This window comes from Erythrolamprus reginae, chromosome 2 (genome assembly GCF_031021105.1).
Source record: "Erythrolamprus reginae isolate rEryReg1 chromosome 2, rEryReg1.hap1, whole genome shotgun sequence".
Lineage (NCBI taxonomy): Eukaryota > Metazoa > Chordata > Lepidosauria > Squamata > Dipsadidae > Erythrolamprus > Erythrolamprus reginae.
This window is the reverse complement of record NC_091951.1, coordinates 47,525,123-47,552,088: the sequence shown is the minus strand read 5'-3', so window position 1 is coordinate 47,552,088 and position 26,966 is coordinate 47,525,123. Positions and strand designations below refer to the sequence as shown.

Below are 26,966 nucleotides of genomic sequence, written 5' to 3'. Positions count from 1 at the left end.
ATCCCTCCTTCTTCTTCTGCCGTTGCCGCCGCGGCCTTCAGCCCGGCTCTGCTTTCCCGCCCGAGCGCCTCATGGCTTCGTGGAGGACCTTGCTGGCCCCCACAGCGGTCAGGGTCCCTCAGCGCTGTTGGCGGGTCACTCAGAGTTGACCCACGGCCGGTCTCCTGCCTTTTAAGATCCGCGCTCCGTTTCTTCTCTCAGCGGACTTGCAGACGGCAGTTTCATGGACACGTCGGATCTTTAATTTTACCTCAGATTGTTTGGTTTTAGCACGTCCCCCGCCCCCCCCCCAAAAAAAACCCCACCTGAAGAAGTAGCACCTTAATAAATTATGACAGTCACTTCCCCGGTTTCCCTCTTTATATCTGTACAGTATTTGTATCTGAGTGCCCTCCTGGGGTGAAGCACAGCATCCTACATGAGGAAAATTGCATCCCTTTTTCAGGCCGGGATTGAGCGAAGTTTACACGATGTGAGGGAAGAGAGGGCCGGGAGGACACAGAAGGGAAGGAAGGAAGGAAAAATAGGGAGGGAAGGGAGGGAAAGATGGAGGGGAAGGAAGGGGAAGAGGGAGGAGAAGGAAACAGGAAGAAGAGATAGGTTGGTTGGAATGAAGGAAGAAGGGAAAGAAGGAGAAAGGGGAAGGGAAGGAAGGAAAGGAAAAGAGGGAGGGGGGAAGGAAGGAAGGAGAGATAGGTTGATTGTAATTGAAAATTACAATTGAAAGTAATTGAAAATTACTTTCGCCAGCCTCCGGAGAACGAGAGAGAGTGAGAGCAATGACAGAACGAGAGAGAGAGAGAGAAATAGGGGGAGAAAGAGATAGCAAGAGAAAGAGAATGACAGAGAGAAAGAGTGTGAGAGAGAAAGCAAGAGAGAGAGAGAAAGAAAACAAGAGAGGGAAAGTGAGAAAAAGAGAGAGAGAGAAAGAGGGGGAGAGATAGAGAAAGAGAGAGAAAGAAAAGAGAGAGAGATGAGAGAGGAAGGAAGAGGGAGAGAGAGGGAAAAAGCAAGATAGAGAAAGAGAGAGAGAAAGAAAGTAAGAGATGAGAGAGGAAGGAAGAGAGAGAGAGAAGAGTGGAAGGAAGAGAGAGAGAAATGATAGAAAAAGGGGAGAAAAAAAGAGATGAGAAAATGATTGAGGCAGAGAATGACAGAAAAGAGAGAGAAACAGAGAGAGAAGTGATTCTTGATTTAAAGCATATGGTAAAAGCACTTAAATAATAACAGAGAAAAAAACCCAGCCCTCACCTTTTTTTATTAATAGTTTTGCTGGCTGTTTTAGTTTTAATAGTAATGGATTATGGTTTTTTTAAATTATTATTGACAAAATTGAACGGGTCCAAAGACGGGCTACAAGAATGGTGGAAGGTCTTAAGTATAAAACGTATCAGGAAAGACTTCATGAACTCAATCTGTATAGTCTGGAGGACAGAAGGAAAAGGGGGGACATGATTGAAACATTTAAATATGTTAAAGGGTTAAATAAGGTCCAGGAGAGAAGTGTTTTTAATAGGAAAGTGAACACAAGGACAAGGGGACACAATCTGAAGTTAGTTGGGGGAAAGATCAAAAGCAACCTGAGAAAACATTATTTCACTGAAAGAGTAGTAGATGCTTGGAACAAACTTCCAGCAGACGTGGTTGGTAAATCCACAGTAACTGAATTTAAACATGCCTGGGATAAACATATATCCATCCTAAGATAAAATACAGGAAATAGTATAAGGGCAGACTAGATGGACCATGAGGTCTTTTTCTGCCATCAGTCTTCTATGTTTCTATTAATTTCTTTTAATAAAAAAGAAGGGATTTATTTATTTATTTATTTATTTATTATTTATTTCTATGCCGCCCAGTCCCAAGTTTTTCCTTATTTCCAGATTGCATTTCTTCTTGGTGAGGTTCCGCCCATTGCTTCTTGTACTACCTTCAGGTGGCATGGAGAATAAATAGATGCCATCTGCTCTGTGGCAGCCATTTAAGGATAGGGAAACTACTATTATATTCCCCCTCAGTTTTCTATATTGAGCTAAACATACTCATTCTCTAAGCCCTTGTTCATAGGATTTAGCCTCTAGGCCAGGGGTGTCAAACTCAATTTCATTGAGGGCCACATCAGGGTTGTGTTTGACCTCAGAGGGCCGCGGGAGGGCTTGCCCAGGGTGTGTGGCCATGGTGGGCATGGCACGGGATTTGGGGGGCAGTAGTTTTAAAATGGCCGGGGGGGGGGGGCAGACACTTAGGCTGTATGGGGCCCCAAAATTCCTGATGGCGGCTCTGCCTCACCCCATTGCAAAGAGGTCTGTAAGGGGTGTGCATAAAGGCCCCAGAGTACCTAGCATCCCTGTCCTGATGTTCCCTTTTATTTATATTCATTACATGCATTCAAATCATGTGTATTCTCATTTTTCTTATCCAATAAATAATATAAAATCCATGTTTTTCACCAGTTGTTTCAACTCCTACCCTCAAAACGTCGCTACAGAGCACTGCACACCAAGACAACTAGACACAAGAACAGTTTTTTTTCCAAACGCCATCACTCTACTAAACAAATAATTCCCTCAACACTGTCAGACTTTCTACTAAATCTGCACTTCTATTCTACTAGTTTTTCTCATCATTCCTTTCACCCATTTCCTCCCATGTTGACTGTATGACTGTAACTTGTTGCTTATATCCTAAGACTTTTATTAATATTGCTTCTTCATTGCTTATTTGACCCCTATGACAATCATTAACTGTTGTACCACATGATTCTTGACAAATGTATATTTTATTTTATGTACTCTGAGAGCATATGCACCAAGACAAATTCCTTGTGTGTCCAATCACACTTGGCCAATACAAATACTATTCTATTCTATTCTATTCTATTAACCACTGGAGGGCGATAGGTGGATTCCAGAGGAGGGTGAAAAGGGAGTGACATTCTTAATCTTGCCTATCTAGGACTCTGCACTCTCTCTTGTTAACCCTTTGAGTTTTGCAGGAGGTATAACTGGAGGAAAGTCTTGAAGCGAAGGGAAGAGATCCAGCAGTGGTCCTGGTTGACCGGTGGATGTTCTCCCATTCAGAGGGAGGCAGGAGGTTCTCACGCTGAAGAAGTAAGAGATATTGATGTATGTATGTATGTATGTATGTATGTATGTATGTATGTATGTATGTATGTATGTATTGATGTATGTATGTATTTATTATTAAGTGCCCTAGAATGTCTTCCGTCCCCTGTCCTATTGCTCTCCTATATCTCCTATACCTTTCTCCTATTCCTATATCTCTTCTGCTATTCTTTCATTGATATGTTCTATTACTATTTTTTTTTATTAATAGAGTTGAAAGGGACCGTTAGGTCATCGAGTCCAACCCCCTGCCTGAGATCTTCTTATCTATTCTTTCATAGATATATTTTACTATGAGTATCTCCTCGATAACCTTCATCATGTATTTTACTATGTGTTTATATATATATATACCTACTAAAAGCCTCATTGTGTATTGGACAAAATAAATAAATAAAATAAAAATATTTGCATTTATATTCCGCCCCTCCCCGAAGACTCGCGGTAGATTACAACATAATATCTATGCCCTCATCCAGGTTCACTCTTCTGTGTCCCGAGAGTGGGAGAGCCCAGATCCCATGTGCCCCTGCCCCCCTTTCTATGCTCCTAACAAACGGGGGGGGGGGGGGGAGAAGCAGACTGCCAGAAAAGCTGTTTTGCCTCCAGTTGTGTTGTCCACAGAAAGAAATCCAGATCCCCAGGAAGAAGGAGGGTATTATGGGGGAGGCAGTCACACCCCACTTCCTGGGAAAAGCTCGGTAGGGGCAGAGGGCGAATTTACATGGCAAATTACAAGCAGGGAAGAAGAAAAGTTTTTACAAAGAAGGAGATGCAGAAGATTGTGCCTGCATTCTTACTATGTGCTGGATGACACTAAAATAGGGCCTGGGTCCTCTGCAGTTCAATTTGTCTTGGGAGGTGTAGGAAGTTAACCCCCACCCGTCTCCTAGAAAAAATGAAATATCCTAGGAAATATTAAAAAGGCAGATTACATTGAATATCACCGGAAACATGATTTTAGGCACACACAAAAAGACCCACTCTTAGTAGCCCCCACTTTTGTCAATGTGCCCATCAAGCAATGGCCCAGCTCACCTTTGTTAAAAGATGGACTAATCTATTCTACATAACAATCCAACTCCTGACAGAGCCATATTAGGAATTGCCCAAAGAGCTTTCATTCTACCATCACCCAGCAAAGGGCCAGCCAAACCCAAACTCACAAACACAGCCTACATTGTTGCCCTTGCATGGCATCATGGGAATCCGACAGCCAATCAGTGCATTTCTGCACAGAAGCAGGAGGGGCTCAGGACAGGGCCTCATAGCAGATAAAACAAAGAACTTTCCAGAATTTCTTCCCCCCCCCCCCTAACATCTGGAAACATGTGATCCACCTTTTGTAGACAGGAATTCATGCCATGTGCTCCTGTCCACCATTAAACCTCCTTTCCAAGCAAACTCCATGAATCCAGTTTCTTTTTCCCCACTTGGAACTTAATCCATAAGAATATTAAGGAGAGAAGCAATTTAGAACTAAGGAGAAAATTCCTGGCAATTAGAACAATTGATCAGTGGAACAGCTTTCCTCCAGAGGTTGTGAATGCTCCAACACTGGAAGTTTTGAAGAAGATTGGATAACCATTGGTCTGAAGTGGTGGAGTGTCTCCTGCCCAAGCAGGAGGTTGGCCCAGAAGACCTCCAAGGTTCCTTCCACCTCTTTTGTTGTTATTATTATTATTTATTATTATTTCCAACAAAGGGTAAGGGAACCAGGAAATAATCCCAATCTACATTCCTTCAACCCTTGTGTTTCACACAAACTCACCACTTGCAGTTACTCTTTGGGCTTAAGGCAATCTTTTTGTGAACCTGCCTGCTTATAATAATATAATTTGACTCTTAACAAGGAAATCCTGAATAAAGGGAAATGGAACATCCTAAGCAAGACTCACTCCGTTGCCTTTCATTTTATGTGAACTTTCATGGTTTGTTAATGTGTTCTGGGACTGGCATGTTGTCTGAACCCTGATAGCAAGTATAGGTGCAGTAGCATAATTGCTCTGGACTTGCACCGTGACTCAGAGCCACGGGAGCATATACACATCACCGTTCCACCTTAGCAGCCCACCTCTGCCTAAGAGCCAGGAGGAAGCAAGGGAGAAAGTAGAATCTCTAGTCTGCTTTGGGGGGAAACAGGAGTGAAGGAGAAAAGCCGCCTCGAGTCTGAGAGGGGAAGCGCGGCCCATAAATCTAATAAATAAATAAATAAATATTATTTAATTATTAATTAATCTAATTAATAAAAGGACTGCTCCCATTGGCCCCTCATTTGACAGCTTCCCTACAAATAGGGAGCTCTCATCCTCCATTGTTCCGACTTCTGCCTCACCTGTTTTGTTGCTGAATATACATTTCCTTGTTCCTGAAATGCCTCTCTGTGCTTTTCTTCAAGCTAGCCGACTCCAGGCTATCTAACAGTTACCCAATCTCTTCTTAAAAGCTTCCAGTGTTGGAGCATTCACAACATCTGGAGGCAAGGGGTTCCACTGGTTAATTGTTCTATCACAAACTTTCTACCTAGTTCTAAGTTGCTTCTCTTCTTGATTAGTTTCCACCCATTGCTTCTTGTCCTGCCCTCAGGTGCTTTGGGGAATAGCTAGATTTCCTCTTCTTTGTGGCAACCCTGGAGATATTGGAACACTGCTATCCTGTCTCCGCTAGTCCTTCTTTTCATCAACATAGACATACCCAGTTTAAAAAAGTTCTTCACCTGTTTTATCCTCCAGTTTAATCCCCTTTGTTGCTCTTTCATGCACTCCTTTTTAAGGTGTATATATTTTTCTTGGTTTTTAAAAATCACACCCTTCTTTGAGGGAGAAAGAAATAGAAAAAGAACTGTTCTCAAATGCATTTATTCAGTGAATTTCATCATAAATTTTGATGAGGGTCAAGTCCATAGTTTGCAACACATACATAGAAACTAACTGCTCAGTGCCACTGTAATCTTCCAATAGCTCAGAAATATTCTTCCTTCCAGGAGTAGGATTATTACTCAACTGTTGACTGCACCATTTTCTAATTCTTTATTTGGTTTTCGGTCTCAGATACGAAAACTGGAAGCGATTTCTACAGCATTTCATAGAGATAAAGTTCTCTTCAACAAAGAGTTTGTTCTCAGGCTAGATGAATGCTCCAGTGAATGAAAAAGCATTTGGAGAGCCTCAAGATTCATTCAACCTATTTGCAATTGTGTAATAGCACAGAGAAAGAATGGAAAGCCATTTGGCATATGAGAGAACAGGAAAAAGCCCTTCTGGTGCTCAGTCTGGGAGCCTTGGGGAGATCTGGGGAAGATATGGGCAGAAGATCTTGGAGGAGCAAACCATTGTTTCACAAGTTCATGCCTGGAAATTCAGGAGCCTCCAATATCAAGAGGATGAGGGTCCCCGAGGACTTTGCAGCCGACTCCATTCCTTTTGTAGTCGATGGTTGAGACCAGAAAAGCACACAAAAGCGCAGATGCTGGACCTGGTTGTTCTGGAGCAGTTCCTGGCGCTTCTGCCCCTGCAGATGGAGAGCTGGGTGCGGGAGTGTGGAGCAGAGACCAGCTCCCAGGCGGTGGCCCTGGTGGAAGGCTTCCTCCTGAGCCAGGCAGAGGAGAAGGAGGAGCAGGTAGAGTTGCAGGTGAGATAATTTCATCTCCGGGAGCCTAGAAGGAGTTTAGATGTAATAAACAATATTTTTGAAGTTTATGCTCCCCTGTCCAATTGTCTTTCCTTTATCTCATATATCATATATATTTTCTTCCTTTCATATATCTTCTCCTCTATTTTTACATATTATCTTTATATATATCACTTCGTGTCTATTCTCTTCCATATGTATTGTGTATTGGACAAACGAATAAATTTAAAAAATTTACCAGTTCTCTAACATTCATAACATTTCACTAATTCTTGAAGGACGTTGTTCCATTATCCAATCCTAGAAGAAAGATTTGGGAAACTTGTCTTTCTTCTTTTCCAAACTAACTGATGGACATTGGGTGCTTTCAGTTGGTGTTGAAAGAACAGAACAAGAATCCATGTCATGGTTTATGTGGTCCTTTCATTCTTCTTCTTTTCTCTGGCTTATATTCCAAGAACTTCACTGTGGAGAACAGAGGTCCTGAGGGAAGGAGGCATCAATCCGATGCCCCTAGGGAACTGTTTTTCTTCAGGCCTACTGAACATGACAAAAATCAAGGTACATGCACAGGTAATACAAGAATCTCTCATTCCCCATGGAGATCTCAGCTGGCTCATCTTCTCTATGTCTTTGCTATTACAGCACCTCTCCTCCTATTTTGTTAATTTTGCATTTTATAATTCTGTGTCCCTCACAGGGGAGAATAGAGGGAAGCTGATTCTTCCTTATGGTGAAGATGAAATTATGGTTCAACCGCCAACTCAAGTAAGAGAAGGGAAATTATTTATTAGGTTTGTTTTCTCCCTGATTCTGTTTCTTTGTTTCCTGTTCATCCAATGGCTGAGACTATTTGAAGCTTCCTTGCTATATGACGAGTTTTGTGTCTCTTGGTATTGATGGCACTTTACCAAATCCATCCAGAAGAAAATGGATCTTTTACTGAATGGCAACAAAAGATCTCATAAAAGCTGCCTAAAATATTTTTTCAGTCAAATCCTTTTTCTTCTGTCCATTTTCTCATCTCAATCCTGGAATCCGACTAAGCATAGACCTTAGTGCACAATTTTCCTAAAGAAAAGGGTAGATCTTGCCGTCCCTCCCAGACCTATTCTGTACTCTTTTTTCCAGGGGGGTCTTGTGCCCTTTGAGGATGTGGCTGTTAATTTCTCTGAGGACGAGTGGTCTCAGCTGGATCCTCACCAAAAAGATCTGCATTGGGAAGTCATGCTGGAAAATTACAGAAACACGGCTTCTTTAGGTAAGATTTTCTATTCTCCAGTCAGAGTTCAGGAAGACATGATGTGGTTTGATGCCATTGGCTGTTTCCTATTTGAATTTCTCCAAATAAAGGTCATCTCTTGAGAGGGAGAAGGAAAAGATATGCTGTTTTGTTGCTCCTAGTATGGAAGGAGATCAATGGCTTTCTGCTTAGAGGAATCCTGTGCCAATTGTCAACTGTTGAGTTTTTCTATTTTGATTTAAACCTGTCAGTGATAAAGTAATTCCTTGGTTTCAGGTAATGCTAAACTCTGTTACCAAGATTTCATATTATTTGGCCCAGGTGTTCCAAATATGAAGGATTGCAATTCAATTAATTATTTTGGCTTAATAGACTTTGCTTCCATTTCATTTCTATCCCGAGTCTTGGAATTAGGGCATTTTTGTTTCAAAGTTAATTCTCAGAGGGCTCTTCCGGAATTGGCCCACCTCCAATAAATCTTAGGTTTTCTACAAATGCTTTATGGGATGTTTCTCCTTTTTTCTTAACATTGCTAACATTTTTATTCATCTTTTCCTTTAAAGGTTATAGTGAGCAAGGGTATAAAGAGTATAATGAACCATTCCAAAAGTACAGACTTGGGAACGGAACAGAGAAGCTTGAAAATCAAATGGAACAACAAAGGCAGAAGAAAAACCCAACAAATAATTGGAATAAGGAAATGTCATCTTCAGTTGATGCTCAGTTGCAAAGCTTTTTCTACCAATCAGGAAAAATAGAGAAAAAATATATTAGGAAAGGTGCTGGACTATTCAAAGACATATTAGATGTAAATGAATATTATCCAACTAAACCCAAACCAGAAGACTATATATGCAAAGACAATGAAAAAAATTACAGAGAAAGAGTGATATCTGAGAAAGGGATGCACGTAGGGGAGAAGCCATATAAATGCATGGAGTGTGGGAAGGACTTTAATACGAATGGTCAACTTACCCGCCATCACAAGATCCATACAGGGGAGAAGCCATACAAATGCACGGAGTGTGGAAAGGGCTTCAGAACAAGCAATGATCTTACATGTCATCAAAGGATCCACACAGGGGAGAAGCCATATAAATGCACGGAGTGTGGAAAGGACTTTAATAAGAGTTGTCATCTTACACGCCATCACAAGATCCATACAGGGGAGAAGCCATACAAATGCACGGAGTGTGGAAAGGGCTTCAGAACAAGCAATGATCTTACACGCCATCAAAGAATCCACACAGGGGAGAAGCCATATAAATGCACGGAGTGTGGAAAGGACTTTAATAAGAGTTGTCATCTTAACCGCCATCACAAGATCCACACAGGGGAGAAGTCATACAAATGCACCGAGTGTGGAAGGAGCTTCAGCCAAAATACTCATCTTATTTCACATCAAAGAATCCACACAGGGGCGAAGCCATATAAATGCATGGAGTGTGGAAAGGACTTCAGACAAAGAAATGATCTTACACGCCATCAAAGGATCCACACAGGGGAGAAGCCATATAAATATAGGGAGTGTTGAAAGTTCTTTAGCCAACAGACTAGTCGTAATTCCCATCAAAGGTCCCACACAGGGGAGAAGCCATATACACGGAGTATGGAAAGGGTTTTAGTTCCAACAGTTATCTTACTTCTCATAGAAGGATCCACACAGGGGAGTGTTGTGGTTGGCTCATGTCTAGCTCCTCTGATAACAGATTTTGACCCCAATGAGCCGTGTCCGTCAGAGCATCGGAGACCTGTGTGGCTCTCGGAGGGTTCAGATGGTGTGGGGGAAGGAGAGATGGAAGGTGAAAGTGCTGGAGAGATAGAGGTGGAGGCCCCTGCAGTGTCTGTGGAACCCCCAGTTAGAGCCTCATCTGGGTCAGATGAGGAGGGGGTGGTTAATGGCCCCATTCTCCATGTCTGAGTGCGCAGGATTATGGGACAACATGAGCAGCTGCGCAGATGCAGAAGATCTTAATCACAGCTGGGAGTAATTGGGGAATCCTGCAGCAGGCGTAAAAGGGGAGTCTTTGTGGGAGAACCTTTTGCAGGAGTTTTCATTTGTGGTTTAAAAGACAATGAAACGGATCTGGGTTTCCTTCTCTAAACCAACATGTTGCATCCATGGAAAACAGCCCAGTTTTTGGACACCTTTGTTCTGAAAGACTGTAACTATTGAACAATAGAGTGAATTCCTTTGCTGCAGCTCAGTTTGGAGGCATTCTTTACAAACCTTGTGCTGTTTGGGACATTCGTTATCGGCTTGGCAGATAATGCTGAACTTTTGGTCATAAAGCTGCTTCGAGTCTTAGGAGAGGGGCGGCATACATAATTAATTAATTAATAATAAAAAGACATTCTTCAGCCTATTTGTAAAGCAATATATTTTGTGTTTTGGAAACCTCCAGTCTCTGTGTGTGTTTTTGTCTTTATCTGCTGCTCAACCAGTGTCAGGCAGAACAGGGAGTAGCCATATGACAGCAGAGAGTATGGCAAGACTTCTACTTACAGGAATCAACTGGCTGGTAATAAAAGGATCTACAGAGAGAGAAACCCATACAAATCCTTGGCGTGCAGAAAGGATTTCAGACAAACTAGTAGTCTTACTTCCCATAGGATGAAGTCATGTATGTGCATGGACTGTGGAGAGAGAGCGACAGGAGCAGGAATGATGTAATTCCCCATACAGAGATACATTTGGTTATGAATCTATGTTAATTCTAGATTTAATTTGTTAAATCCTGGGATATTCTTTTCAAGAGTTTCCTTCCACTCAGTTGTTTCTTCCCACTTCATTACACACAAAGTGTTTAAAATGTCCTTCTTCTGACATTTTTTAATAAGCAGTGTAAGCCTTCCAAATAACATCTGAGACATAAATCAGAGTCTAGACCTTGGCCTTCTTCCAAGTTCCAATTTATTGTCAGAGTCATGTTGGTTACGTACTGTACTTAAACCGGTACTAACTTTTACTACAGTTCCCCAGCTAAAGGTTCATATAATCAGGATTAGGCTACTACCCGGACAGGAGGGGAAGGCAGTGGGGTAGCAAAAATGGAACTCCACCCTAGAGCACCCAATTTGCACCAAAAGATGTTGAAAGAAAATGTAGGGCGTCCTCTTTGGTTACCCTCTGTGTTCTTCCCAAAAGAGTTTAAAAACTCCAAAGCCAGCGATTCTACTACAAACAAAATTGTCTAGGAAAAGTATAAGGAGATAAAACCTGGTATTAATTCTATATGAACTGGATTTCTGCCTCTCCCTCCTTTCTGAATGCCTATAGTATTCTCTAGAAAAGAGGTCTGGTGGTCTGCAGGAAGGAGGGTTAAGACTCTTATGTGGAATGGGGCATTCTGGGATGTTCACTTAGGTTGTGGAAGTAGCAAGGAACACTTTAGATTGTTGCCTTTGAGTAACTGATTATTTTGTGAGTCTCCATTTTAATCATGAAAGCACCTTTATGACAACAACAACAACAACAATAATAATAATAATAATAATTTATTGGATTTGTATGCCGCCCCTGTCCGTATACTCGGGGTGGCTAACAACAATGATAAAACAACATGTAACAATCCAATAATAAAAAAACAACTAAAAACCCTTATTATAAAACCAAACATACACACAAACATACCATACATAACTTGTTATGGCCTAGGGGGAAGGAATAACTCAACTCCCCCATGCCTGGCGGTATAAGTGAGTCTTGAGTAGTTTACGACAATGCTCAAAATGTGCTTTCAAAATTCTAAGTGAGATGTTTCTGTTATTTCACTGTTCTATAGCTGCTCACTTCTAGGATGTGGGTAAATTTGATGACCTGCTTGTTTTGAATCCATTGACATGAGGATGGTTTTGAGGTTCTTGGAAAATCCTGGGTCAGATCACATGATTGTCAAGCCACTCCCAATTGGCCACATGGCTGGCAAGCCACACCCACAAAATAAGCCACACCCACAGTGGTAGTACAAATTTTAGTAGCCCTTCACTGGGTTCATCCCTCATCCTCACATCCACTAGTTCATCACGTGGACCAGTCTGGTTGTCTGCAAATCCACAGACCTCCTCCATACTTCGGTTGGTGCTAAGAAAGGATGACCTTGATTCTTCTAGAGGGAATTTGTTATGGCTAGTATATTTCCCCCTCATACAACCGCCCCTCCGAATTCCCACTGTATTACTCTAATTGTGGCAGCCCAAAGTCTCTACTCAAAGTATAGCTTCGGCCTGATAAACACATTGATAGTGTTGGAAGAGACCTTATGTTTATGTTTATATTTATTTAGATTTGTATGCCGCCCCTCTCCGCAGACTCGGGGCGGCTCACAACAAAGTTCATCTAGTCCAAACGCCCCGCTCCTCTGCTCAAGCAGGAGACCCTGCTAGACCCATCTAGACTAGCCGTGGCCAGTTCCAGTAACCATTCTTGATATGTCTTAGTCTCTAATCTCCTAATCATTCTGGTTTCTCTCCTCTGCACTTTTCCTAGAGTCTCAACATCTTCTCTATAGTGTGGTGACCCAAACTGAATGCAGTACTCCAGGAGTGGTCTAACCAAGGCTCGATAGAGTGGTATTAGTACCTCACTTGATCTTTATTGTATCCCTCTGTTGATGCAGCTCAAGATTGCATTAGCTTTATTGGCTGTCGCTGCACACTGCTGGCTCATGTTTAGCTGGTTGTCCACTTGGTTCTCCAAATTCCCTCTCACAGTCACTTCCAGTAAGCCTGGTTTCACCCGGTTTATATGTATACTTTTGGGGGGCTTTAACCTAAGTGTAGGACTTTACTTTTCTCTACATTGCATTTCATTTTCTTAGATAGAACACAGTGCTCAAGCCTGTCAAGATCCATCTGTATCTTCAGCCTATGTTCTAGGCCAGGGTGTTAGTTAGCTTTCCTCCATGATCCTCACATTTCAGGCACCCCTTTTGCATTCGGGCAGGGGGATCTGCCACCTGAAACGCTTTTATTTAAAAGTGTTTCAAAGCAGTTCTCTGGGATCCTTCGGGAATCAGGCTTCGACCAAGGCAGCAAAGGCGCAGGGGCTTGTTGGGAAGCCCGGTAGCATGTTTACAAAATGGCAGGTCCAGGAAGATTCATGTGCTGCCTCTCTATTGGGACTTGCTGCGAGAAAGCTTGGCTTTCAATGCCTACGGCTATAGGTAGGAAGACAGGGGCATTTTGGGAGTGGAGCCAAACCCATCTTCTGACCCCATGAAAATCATACCACACCACACCCTGTCAAGTTAAATTCCATCCCAATTTCTGCAGAATAAATGTCGACAGATACATGATAATACCGTCTGATTAAAGATTTGAAGAATATGTGCTATAAAGAAATCTCTTCCTAGTTTTATCTGAATAAACTTTTCTTGGGAATTTTGTTTAGTCACTTTATACAAGTAAACTGATCACTTCCATAGCAGAAGTCCTGAGATTTACCTTATGGAACAAAAGTGGATTCTTAAAAATCAAGGAATATCTGCTAAGTTTATTAATAATACAAAACATAGAAGATTACACAATCATATATGACTACATGTAATTTCTTATTCACTTCACATTTCTGTAATCTTAGAAGGCAAAATTCATTTTTCTTGTTAGAACATATAAAAAGATCTCTGCTGCTCATTATCAAAATCAGGGTTGAAGTGAGGATGCCGCTAGTCCTGATGCTGGTAGGCAGAGGCAGAATTATTGTTTTCCTCTCTCAAAATTAAATTGTGTCTTAATTCTTCTGCCAGAAACTGATTGTCAGGGAGCCAAATAATATGCTTCTTCCAAGTCTATCCACAGTTATTGAGCACTGACCCTTTCAGGGAATCCATATCAGTAATCAGACAAGACCAAGTCTATTGGACATCTTTAATATTGTTGTGGTATAATAAGAGAGTCTTGAATACCCATCAAAAGTCTTCCATTCATGCGCTGTCTGCTAAAACAAAACAAGGTTATGGCATACACTTGAAAGAAATCCGGGAAGCCTGTAATTTCGGAATCTGTCTGGCAAGAATGAATGTTTACTCACAGGGAATATGTTGGTGTAAAGCTTGTATCTATCCTGGATGGTTAGAAAGCTGGTAAAAGTAACAAAGAGTTAGGCATCTTGCAGGCCTTAGCTAGAGGTTAGGAACAGAGATGACCTGGAATAAATAGAATGTGTATTAGATAACTCCTGTTTTAGTCTTATGTAATACATGCTTGACTAAATAAATAAAATAAAATCTATGTGTTTCAGCATTAAACCACTGGAGGGCCACAGTCCTGGGTGACAGAGGAGGGTGAGAAGGAAGTGACATGTTTGTTTTGCCTCCCTAGGACACTGAAACTTCTCTCTTTCACCCTTTGAATTTTGCAGGAGGTAAAACGGGAGGAAAGTCTTGAAGAGAAAAGAAGAGAAGAAAAGAAAAGAAAAGAGACCCAGCTGTGGTCCTGGGTGACTGGTGGATGTTTTCCCTGTCAGAGGGAGGCAGGAGGTTCTCACGTTGAAGAGGTAAGAGATACATGCCCTTATTCAGGTTCAGTCTTCTGTGTCCCGATAGTGGGAGAGCCCAGATCCCATGTGCCCCGGCCCCTCTTTCTATGCTCGTAACAGGCGGAGTGTGATGGGGGAAGCAGACTTGCAGACAAACTGTTTTGCCTCCTGTTGTGCTGTCTCTAGCCAGAAATCCAGGAAGGAGCAGGGTATTCCAGGGGAGGCAATTACACCCCATTTCCTGGGAAAACCTCAGTAGGGGCAGAGGATGAACTTGCATGGCAAATGACAAGCAGGAAAGAAGGAAAGTTTTACAAGGAAGAACATGCAGAAGATTGTCCCCGCATTCTTACTATGTGGTGGATGATAATAAAATAGGGCCTGGGTCCCCTGCAGTTGAATTTGTCTTTGGAGGGTAGAGGAACCAGGAAATAATCTCAATCTCAATCTCCCTTGTGTTTCACATGAATTCACCACCTGCAGTTTGGGCTTAAGGCAACCTTTTTGTCAACCTGCCAGTGTCAGGCCAAAGTCTTCATGTGGAGTTAGAGAGTTCAGCCTGACACAACACAAGGGGGGATGGGAGGGGTAGTGAGTAGAAACCAAAGATTCCTTTCTCCAAGTCAAGGCCACCGTTTGTTCTGCCTCCACTGAAGAGAAGAGGAAGTTGATAAGCCCCTGCACACAGACTGGCTCTCGTGATGAACTTGTGGGTGTGGGGGATGTAAGATGAACCTTAACCTAGGTGGGATTCTGGGAAGGATTCAGAATCGGAATGACAATTTATTTATTAGATTTATTTATTAGTTTTGTATGCCGCCCCTTTCCGTAGCTAACATGGTTCTGTTAATAAATCAAGCTCTGATTGAGAGAATTGGACTGGGACCTTGGTTTATTTCTCAGATGCTATTTAGAACGCTGACAGCCACCCTATAATATTATAATTTGATTCTTAAGAAGCAAGCCCAGAAAAAAGGGAAATAGAACATCCTAAGCAAGATTCACTTCATTGAATTTCATTTTATGTAAATTTTCATGGTTTGTTAATGTGTTCACGGATTGGCATGTCGGGTAAACCATGTTTACAGGTATAAAGCTATAGAATAACATAGTTAGAAGGGACCTTAGAGTCCAACCCCTTCTTAGGCAGGAAAGCCTATACCACTTCAGACAAATAGTTGTCCAATCTCTTCTTAGAAACAGAGTATTCTGTGGAGGCAACCTGTTCCACTGATTAATTGTTCTAACTGTCAGGAAAGGTCTCCTTAGTTCTAAGTTGCTTCTCTGCTTGATTAGTTTATACCCATTGCTTCTTGCTCCGCCCTCAGGTGCTTTGGGGAATAGCTTGACTCCCTCTTTTTTGTAGCATCCCCTGAAATATTGGAACACTGGTATCCTGTATCCCCTTAGTCCATCCTTTCATTAAACTAGACATACCCAGTTCCCAAATTTTGATGAGGGTCAATCCCATAGTCTGCAATACACACACAACTACACATAGAAACTAACTGCTCAGTGCCACTGTAATCCTCCAATAGCTCAGAAATATACTTCCTTCCAGGAGTAGGAATATTGTTGAATGGTTAAATGCACCACTTCCTAATTCTTTATTGGGTTTTTGGTTTCAGACATGTAAACTAGAAGTGATTTCTACAGCGTTTCATAGAGATAAAGTTCTGTTCAACGAAGAGGGCTGAATGGTTTGTTCTCAGGCTAGATGAAAGCTCCAATGAATGGAGAAAGCATTTGGAGAGTCTCAAGATTCCTTCAACCTATTTGCAATTGTGTAATAGGACAGAGAAAGAATGGCAAGCCATTTGGCATATGAGAGAACAGGAAAAAGCCCTTCTGGTTCTAAGTCTGGGAACCGTGGGGAGATCTGGGGAAGCTCTGGGCAGAAGATCTCAGAGGAGGAAACCATCCTTTCACAAGTTCATGCCTGGAACTTCAGGAGCCTCCAATATCAAGAAGATGAGGGTCCCCGAGGACTTTGCAGCCGACTCCATTCCTTTTGTAGTCAATGGTTGAGACCAGAAAAACACACAAAAGCGCAGATTCTGGACCTGATTGTTCTGGAGCAGTTCCTGGTGCTTCTGCCCCTGCAGATGAAGAGCTGGGTGCAGGAGTGTGGAGTAGAGACCAGTTCCCAGGCAGTGGCCCTGGTGGAAGGCTTCCTCCTGAGCCAGGCAGAGGAGGAGAAGGAGGAGCAGGTAGAGTTGCAGGTGAGATAATTCCATCACTGGAGGGTAGAAAGAGTTTAGTTATGCTAAAAAATGTGTTTTAATTCTATTCTCCTTATTACCAGTTCTCCGGCATTCATAAGATTTCACTAATTCTTGAAGGACGTTGTTCCATTATCCATTTCTAGAAGAAAGATTTGGAACAGCCTTTTTTTTCTTCTTTTCCAACCTAACTGATGGAGATTGGGTGCTTTCAAGTGGTGTTGAAAGAACAGAACAAGAATCCATGCCATGGTTTGTGTGGTCCTTTCATTCTTCTTCTTTTCTCTGGCTTATATTCCAAGCCCTTCACTATGAAGAACAGAGATCCTGAGGGAAGGAGGCATCTATCTGACACCTCTCGGGAACTTTTTTTCTTCAGGACTACTCAGCGTGACACAAATCAGGAAATATCCACAGGTAATACAATATTCTCCCATTCCGCATAGGGATCTCACCTGGCTCATCCTCTCTGTGTTTTTGTTACTGTAGCACACCTCCTCCTATTTTGTTAATTTTGCATTTTAAAATTCTGTGTCCTTCACAGGGGAGAATAGAGGGAGGCTGACTCTTCCTTATGGTGAAGATGAAACAAGGCTTGAACCTCCAACTCAAGTAAGGGAAGGAAAATTATGTATTAGATTAACATTCGCCCTTTTCTTCAAAAGGTCAAGCTAGTGTACATTTATACTGGCACATTATCATTTTAGAATGATTTGTTACAATGTTCATTTTGTATTTTGCAAATATACTGTTTACATTAAAAAGACGTAAGAAAAATAAGTTCAGCAGGTTAAGAGATGAGGTAATTGTTTGAAAGTGGCCATAAAGAAAAAGTTTGGTACAACAATTATTGTGAAAGTCCCCTGTGGCTACAAAGGGTAAGAACTGTTCTCCTTAGGAAATGTTCTGTCTCTTTGTTTCCCATTCAGCCAATGGCTGAGACTATTAGTAGCTTCCTTGCTTTACAAAGAGTTTTCTGTCTCTGGATATTGATGGTACTTTACCAAATTTGCCAGCACACACACACACACACACACACACACACACACACACACACAAAACACAGAGACACAGAAACTTCCTTCTGCAAACATAGGAAGATTAGAGACACTCATAGATGGTGTTTCCAAGGGCCACCTGCCACTTGATTCTCTCCAGGTGCTGAGGGTCTTTTGATGGTGGATGCATTAATGGATTGAGAAGAGGGTTTTGAGAGTGGATGGTAGAGGAACCGACCCATAAGGAAACAGATCTTTTACTGAATGGCACCAAAGGTCCTGTAGAATCAATCAAGATGATAAAAGCTGCTTAAAATATTTTTTCAGTTAAATGATTTTTGTTCTGTCCATTTTCTCATCTCAAACCTGGAATCCTACTAAGCATAGACCTTAATGCATAATTTTGCTTTGGGGATTTCTAAAGACAAGGGCAGATCTTGCAGTCTCTCCAAGGCCTATTCTGTACTATTTTTCCCCCCAGGAGGATCTTGTGCCCTTTGAGGATGTGGCTGTTTATTTCTCTGAGGACGAATGGTCTCAGCTGGATCCTGACCAAAAAGATCTGCATTGGGAAGTCATGCTGGAGAATTACAGAAACACGGCTTCTTTAGGTAAGATTTTGTATTCTCCAGGCAGGGTTCACGAAGACATGATGTGGTTAGATGCCATTGGCTGTCTCTTATTTAAATATCTCCAAATAAAGGTCGTCTCTTGAGAGGGAAAAGGAAAAGATATGCTGTTTTGTTGTTCCTAGTATGGAAGTAGATCAATGGCTTTCTGCTTAGAGGAATCCTGTTGAGTTTTTCTATTTGGATTTAAACCTGTCAGTGATAAAGTAATTCCTTGGTGTCAGGTAATGCTAAACTCTGATACCGATATTTCATATTATTTAGCCCAGGTGTTCCAAATATGAAGGATTGCAATTCAATTAATTATTTTGGCTTAATAGACTTTGCTTCCATTTCATTTCTGTCTTGAGTCTTGGAATTACGGCATTTTGTTTCAAAGTTAATTCTCAGAGGGCTCTTCCGGAATTGGCCCACCTCCAATAAATCTTAGGTTTTCTACAAATGCTTTATTGGATGTTTCTCCTTTTTTCTTAACCTTGCTAACATTTTTATTCCTCTTTTCCTTTAAAGGTTATAGTGGGCAAGGGTATAAAGAGTCGATTGAAACATTCCAAAAGTACAGACTTGGGAACGGAACAGAGAAGCCTGAAAATCAAATGGAACAACAAAGGCAGAAGAAAAACCCAACAAATAATTGGAATAAGGAAACCTCATCTTCAGTTGATGCTCAGTTGCAAAGCTTTCTTGACCAACCAGGAAAAATAGAGAAAAAATATATTAGGAAAGGTGAAGGACTATTCAAAGATATATTAGATGTAAATGAATATTATTCAACACAACCAAAACCAGAAGACTGCATATGTAATGACAATGAAAAAAATTACAGAGAAAGAGAAAGAGTGATATCTGAGAAAGGGATCCACATAGGAGAGAAGCCATATAAATGCATGGAGTGTGGAAAGGGCTTCAGCCAACATAGTAATCTTATTTCACATCAAAGGATCCACACAGGGGAGAAGCCATATAAATGCATGGAGTGTGGAAAGGACTTTAGAACAAACAAAGACCTTACAACCCATGAAAGGATCCACACAGGGGAGAAGCCATATAAATGCATGGAGTGTGGAAAGGGCTTCAGCCAACATAGTAATCTTATTAAACATCAAAGGATCCACACAGGGGAGAAGCCATATAAATGCATGGAGTGTGGAAAGGACTTTAGAACAAACAAAGACCTTACAACCCATGAAAGGATCCACACAGGGGAGAAGCCATATAAATGCATGGAGTGTGGAAAGGGCTTCAGAACAAGCAGTACACTTACATTCCATCTAAGGATGCACACAGGGGAGAAGCCATTTAAATGCATGGAGTGTGGAAGGAGCTTCAGGCAAAATACTCCTCTTATTTCACATCAAAGGATCCACACAGGGGAGAAGCCATATAAATGTATGGAGTGTGGAAAGGACTTCAGAAAAAGCAGTGATTTTACACGCCATCAAAGGATCCACACAGGGGAGAAGCCATTTAAATGCATGGAGTATGGAAAGGACTTCAGAAGAAGCAGTGATCTTAAATCCCACCAAAGGATCCACACGGGGGAAAGTCATATAAATGCATGGAGTGTGGAAAGGACTTCAGAAAAAGCAATGGTCTTACATGCCATCAAAGGATCCACACGGGGGGAAGCCATATAAATGCATGGAGTGTGGAAAGGACTTCAGAAGAAGCAGTGATCTTACATGCCACCAAAGGATCCACACGAGAGGAAGCCATATAAATGCATGGAGTGTGGAAAGGACTTCAGAAAAAGCAATGGTCTTACATGCCATCAAAGGATCCACACGGGGGGAAGCCATATAAATGTATGGAGTGTGGAAAGGACTTCAGAACAAGCAATGGTCTTACATGCCATCAAAGGATCCACACGGGGGAAAGCCATATAAATGTATGGAGTGTGGAAAGGGCTTCAGAACAAGCAATGATCTTAGACGCCATCAAAGGATCCACACAGGGGAGAAGCCATATAAATGCATGGAGTGTGGAAAGGACTTCAGAATAAGCAGTGATCTTACATCCCATCAAAGGATCCAGACAGGGGAGAAGTCATATAAATATAGAGAGTGTTGAAAGGGCTTTAGCCAACAGACTAGTCGTAATTCCCATCAAAGGTCCCACACAGGGGAGAAGCCATATACACGGAGTATGGAAAGGGTTTTAGTTCCAACAGTTATCTTACTTCTCATAGAAGGATCCACATAGGGGAGTGTTGTGGTTGGCTCACGTCTAGCTCCTCTGATAACAGATTTTGACCCCGATGAGCTGTGTCCGTCGGAGCATCGGAGACCTGTGTGGCTCTCGGAGGGTTCAGATGGTGAGGGGAAGGAGAGATAGAAGCTGAAGGTGCTGGAGAGGTAGAGGTGGAGGCCCCTGCAGTGTCTGTGGAACCCCCAGTTAGAGCCTTATCTGGGTCAGATGAGGAGGGGGTGGTTAATGGCCCCATTCTCCATGTCTGAGTGCACAGGATTATAGGACAACATGAGCAGCTGCGCAGATGCAGAAGATCTTAATCACAGCTGGTAGTAATTGGGGAATCCTGCAGCAGGCGTAAAAGGGGAGTCTTTGTGGGAGAACCTTTTTCAGGAGTTTTCATTTGTGGTTTAAAAGGCAATAAAACGGATCTGGGTTTCCCTCTCTAAACCAACATGTTGCATCCATGGAAAACAGCCCAGTTTTTGGACACCTTTGTTCTGAAAGATTGTAGCTATTGAACAATAGAGTGAATTCCTTTGCTGCAGCTCAGTTTGGAGGCATTCTTTACAAACCTTGTGCTGTTTGGGACACTCGTTATTGGCTTGGCAGATAATCCTGAACCTTTGGTCATAAAGCTGCTCCGAGTCTTCGGAGAGGGGCGGCATACGTAATTAATTAATTAATAATAAAAAGACATTCTTCAGCCAATTTATAAAGCAATATATTTTGTGTTTTGGAAACCTCCAGTCTCTGTGTGTGTTTTTGTCTTTATCTGCTGCTCAGCCAGTGTCAGGCAGAACAGGGAGTAGCCATATGACAGCAGAGAGGATGGCAAGACTTTTACTTACAGGAATCAACTGGCTGGTAATAAAAGGATCTACACAGAGAGAAACCCACACAAATGCTTGATGTGCAGAAAGGATTTCAGACAAACTAGTAGTCTTTCTTCCCATAGGGTGAAGTCATGTAAGTGCATGGACTATGGAGAGAGAGCGACAGGAGCAGGAATGTTGTAATTCCCCGTACAGAGATACATTTGGTCAAGAATCTATGTTAATTCTAGATTTAATTTGTTAAATCCTGGAATTTTCTTTTCAAGAGTTTCCTGCCACTCAGTTGTTTCTTCCCACTTCATTACACACAAAGTGTTTAAAATGTCCTTCTTCTGATATTTTTTAATAAGCAGTGTAAGCCTTCCAAATAACATCTGAGACATAAAACAGAGTCCAGACCTTGGCCTTCTTCAAAGCTCCAATTTATTGTCAGAGTCATGTTGGTTACGTACTGTAGTTAAACCAGTACTAACTTTTCCTACAGTTTCCCACCAGGTTAAGGTTCATATAATCAGGATTAGGCTACTACCCAGTAGTAGAACCTCGAGGTGATGAGGGCATGAGTGACTGTGAGCAGTGACTCCCTGTCCCAATAGGGCCGCAACTGGTGGACCAGGTGAACCTGGGCAAATGCCCTCCTCACCACAACCGAAACATGGTGCTTTAATGTTAGCTATGGATCGAGCAGGACGCCCAACTTGCAGACCCTCTCCAAGGGAGTCAATAATCCCCCCCCCCCCCAGGGTTTGGGACATTTGTTATCTGCTTGGTAGATAACCCTGACCTTTTTCTCATAAAAAGAGATTCTTCTGCCATCATTGCGGCTCTCATTCAATTTGTAAAGCAATATATTTTGTCTTTCAGAAACCTTCAGTCTGTGTGTGTGTTTTTGTCTTCCTTCATGCTTAACCACTGTCAAGCAGAACAGGGAGTAGCCATATAACAGCAAAGAGTATGGCAAGACTTTTACTTACAGGAATCAACTGGCTGGTAATAAAAAGATCTACCCAGATTTCAGACAGACTGGTAGTCTTACTTCCCATAGGAACATCCATTAAAGGAGGAAGTCATGTAAGCGCATGGACTGTTGGGTGATAACTCTGATGCTGCTTATTTAAAAAAATGTCAGAAAAGGACATTTTAAACATTTTGTAATGAAGTGGAAAGAAACAACTGAGTGGCAGGAAACTCCTGAAAAGAAAATCCATAGATTTAATCAATTAAATCTAGAATTAACATAGATTTTTAACCAAATGTATCTCTGTATGGGGAATTACCTTATTCCTGCTCCTGTCACTCTCTTCCCACAGTCCGTGCAAATAGAGAATATTTAGAATTTCCCCTTTTTTCCTTTTCTCAAATTTCTGTTTTTCTCTCGCTTTAATCTCCCTTTTTCTTTCTCTCAGGCTGCACGATTGGGGTGGGGACTGATGGAGCGCTCGGGCCGATCAAGGCTGCCCCGCGGGCTTTCTCGAGCATCTGGATACACAGAGCACTGACACACGCCTCCTTTTCCTCAGCTGCCGCCACGCGCCCTATATCACTTGCCCAGCGGTAGGCGTTTCTCGCGGGGGTCCCTCCCGGCAGCGCCCTCATTTCGGAGAATATTCTCTATTTTCAATCAATTAAAAATCATTAATATCGTTAATCTCCCCAACAATTCTAAATTCAATTCCATTTATGCATTAATCCAAATCAGTATCACCTATTACATACAGTATGGATAATAAAACAGAAAACTCGGGGCGGCTCACAACAATAATAAACAATATACAAATCCAATATTTAAAAAACAATTTAAAAGTCCTGATAATAAAATAATCACACAACCCAATCAAACCATACATAACCCAAGTAGTTGGGGGAGGTGTCAATTTCCCCATGCCTGGCGGCAAAGGTGAGTTTTCAACAACTTACCAAAGGCGAGGAGGGTGGGGGCAGTTCTGATCTCTGGGGGAAGTTGGTTCCAGAGGCCCGGGGCTGCCACAGAGAAGGCTCTTCCCCTGGGCCCTGCCAGACGACATTGCTTAGTCGACGGGACCCAGAGAAGGAAAACTCTGTGGGACCTAATCGGCTGCTGGGATTTGTGCGGCAGAAGACGGTCCCGGAGGTATTCTGGTCCGATGCCATGTAGGGCTTTATAGGTCATAACCAACACTTTGAATTGTGACCAGAAACTGATCGGCAGCCACTGCAGACCACAGAGTGTTGATGAGACATGGGCGTATCTGGGAAGGCCCGTGATTGCTCTCGCGGCCGCATTCTGCACGATCTGAAGTTTCCGAACACTTTTCAAAGCAATAATAACCGTGTTACTCAGGAGATAGAAACGCTGGCCTCCATTGGGGTCAGAACAGAAATCGAGGATTATCTGTCTGACCAGTGCACTCTTTTAGAAGCAGATCAGCAGATCAGGAGTCCATTTTGAAGCTCCACAGAAAATATCTAGGGGGGAAGGCAGGTTGTTCTCGACTTACAATGGTGCATTTACTGACTGTTCAAAGTTGCAACAGTCCTGAAAAAAGTGACTTATGCACCCTTTTCACACTCAGGACCTTTGCGGCAGTCCAATGATCGCAGGATCAAAACGTTGCTGCTGTTTCATATTTATGACCGTTGCTGTGTGTCCTGAGGTCACGTGACTCCCTTTTATTTCTAACTAATCCACGCCCAGGCATGAAAATGTGCCGCTCAGATATTATACTTTTCCACCCACACCGAAAAAAAATTAGAGGGAACATTGCTACAGACCCCCAGAAATTATAGAATAATTGTTAGATCATTACAAAAATGTTTATTAGATGATACAATATTTTGATTATATCCTGCCTTATGCCTTATATTCCCCCCTTCTGCTTTGGTGAAAATGTATAAGGCTTTCTTAATTCTTAATTCTATTGGGATGGTTCTTTGGTATTTTGGCCACTATCCCTTTCCTTGCAGCACTTCAATAAAATGAAAGAAAACTTGCAACTCGTGTCTGGTGTTCTCCATTGGCCTCGGCACCAGGCTCAAACCCCAACTGGGGACAACACCATTGTCCTCTTTTTTGGGATGCAGTGTCAAGATTAGTTTGAGCGTCTTGAGTGAAAAGACAGAATTCCATTTCTTGTCTGCTCCTTGGCCCCCCTCTATGCAGGGATACAACTTTCTCCAGACCCTCTTAAATATGGAGGATTGTGGATAGGTCTAACATAGTTAAAAACACTTGGATTGAGAAGGCTTCCTGATCAGGGTGGACACAACAAACACCTGGTCCCCATCAATAATGTACCTTTCTTCCTTCTTTGCATTAGTACCTGCAATCTACGTACAATCCATTTGGAGGTCCCTCTGCAAAGAGAAAGCAACATCGCTACTTCACTAACTTCACTAACTTCACTAACTAACTTGCACATACCCTCTTATCATTCTTGGTGACCTCAATCTACCTCTGATTAATTAATTTATTGACTGATTGATTTTGTCCATTACACAATGGGGGTTTTAGTGGGTATACACATAGTAAAATACATAATGAAGGTTATAGAGGATATGCTCATAGTAAAATATATCTAAGAAAGAATAGAAGATATAGGAATAAAATATATCAATGAAAGACTAGAAGAAGAGATATAGGAATAGAAGAAAGGTATAGGAGATTTGGAGAGCAATATGACAGGGGACGGAAGGCACTCTGGTGCACTTATGCGCGCCCCTAATTGCACCCTAAAGAAATGTACCTATCCGTACAACCCTATACAATACCCTTACTAATTTGGGGCTAGATCAATTAGTATCTAACAATAGACTCAACAACTGCCTCAATCTCATCTTCTGTAATAGTTTAAAATTATTGACTACAAACAATAGAAACAATAGAAACAGTGACTACAGCATGATTGACTTTTGTCTCAGTATACGACCTTACAAAAGTCACCATAAAAAGTCACCATAATGATGAGATCACCCCATTGCCAAGAGATCTGTAATGGGCATGCATAATGGCACCAGAGTGCCTAGCATCCCTGTCCTGATGTTCCCTTTTATTTAGATTTATTACATGCATTCAAATCATGTGTACTGTATTCTCATTTTTCTTATCCAATAAATAAAATAAAATCCATGTTTTTCACCATTAAACCACTGGAGGGCGAAAGGTGGATTTCAGAGGAGGGCGAGAAGGGAGTGACATTCTTAATCTTGCCTATCTAGGACTCTGCACACTCTCCGGTTAACCCTTTGAGTTTTGCAGGAGGTACAACTGGAGGAAAGTCTTGAAGGGAAGGGAAGAGATCCAGCAGTGGTCCTGGGTGACTGGTGGATGTTTTCCCATTCAGAGGGAGGCAGGAGGTTCTCACGCTAAAGAAGTAAGAGATATTGGTGTATGTATGTATGTATTTATGTATGTATATATGTATGTATGTATGTATGTATGTATGTATGTATGTATGTATGTATTTATTTATTTATTATTAAATGCACTAGAGTGCCTTCCGTCCCCTGTCCTATTGCTCTCCTATATCTCCTATACCTTTCTTCTATTCCTATATCTCTTCTGCTATTCTTTCATTGATATGTTCTATTACTATATCTTCTTTCCTATTCTTTCACAGATATATTTTACTATGAATATCTCCTCTATAACCTTCATCATGTATTTTACTATGTGTTTATATATACAGTATACATCTACTAAAACCCTCATTGTGTATTGGACAAAATAAATAAGTACCCGTCTCCTAGAAAAAATGAAATATCCTAGGAAATACAGTATTTAAAAAGGCAGATTATATTGAACATCACAGGAAACATGCTTTTAGGAAACAAAAAAAAGACCCACTCTTAGTAGCCCCCACCTTTGTCAATGTGCCCATCAAGGAATGGCCCAGCTCACCTTTGTTAAAAGATGGACTAATCTATTCTACATAACAAACCAACTCCTGACAGAGCCATATTGGGAATTGCCCAAAGAGCTTTCATTCTACCATCACCCAGCAAAGGGCCAGCCAAACCCAAACTCACAAACACAGCCTACATTGTTACCCTTGCATGGCACCATGGGAATCCGACAGCCAATCAGTGCATTTCTGGCACAGAAGCAGGAGGGCCTCAGTGCGGGGCTTCATAGAACATAAAACAAAGAACTTCTCAGAATTTCTCCCCCCACACACCTAACATCTGGAAACATGTGATCCACCTTCTCTGGACAGAAGCTCATGCCATGTGCTCCTGTCCACCATTAAACTTCCTTTCCAAGCAACCTCCATGAATCCAATTTCTTTTTCCCCACTTGGAACTTAATCCACAAGAATATTAAGGAGAGAAGCAATTTAGAATTAAGGAGAAAATTTCTGGCAATTAGAACAATTGATCAGTGGAACAGCTTGCCTCCAGAGGTTGTGAACGCTCCAACACTGGAAGTTTTGAAGAAGAGATTGGATAACCATTTGTCTGAAGTGGTGGAGTGTCTCCTGCCCAAGCAGGAGGTTGGACCAGAAGACCTCCAAGGTTCCTTCCACCTCTTTTGTTGTTATTATTATTATTTATTATTATTTCCAACAAAGGGTAAGGGAACCAGGAAATAATCCCAATCTACATTCCTTCAACCCTTGTGTTTCACACAAACTCACCAC

General features: G+C 41.8%; 1 protein-coding gene and 1 pseudogene across 1 annotated transcript in view; both read left to right on the top strand.

Moving 5' to 3' along the window:
- The window catches only part of LOC139163233 (zinc finger protein 202-like), a 102,607-nt gene extending 84,146 nt beyond the window's left edge, over positions 1 to 18,461 (top strand). The window contains exons 3-7 of the mRNA XM_070744187.1: positions 16,201 to 16,698; positions 17,001 to 17,115; positions 17,243 to 17,310; positions 18,178 to 18,307; positions 18,451 to 18,461. Coding sequence (XP_070600288.1) covers positions 16,282 to 16,698; positions 17,001 to 17,115; positions 17,243 to 17,310; positions 18,178 to 18,307; positions 18,451 to 18,461 — 741 coding nt within the window. The 5' untranslated portion in view covers positions 16,201 to 16,281. The remainder of the gene's footprint in view (positions 1 to 16,200; positions 16,699 to 17,000; positions 17,116 to 17,242; positions 17,311 to 18,177; positions 18,308 to 18,450) is intronic.
- LOC139160333 (zinc finger protein 208-like) overlaps positions 1 to 22,033 on the top strand; it is a 123,425-nt pseudogene extending 101,392 nt beyond the window's left edge.
- The last annotated feature ends 4,933 nt before the right edge of the window (positions 22,034 to 26,966 follow it).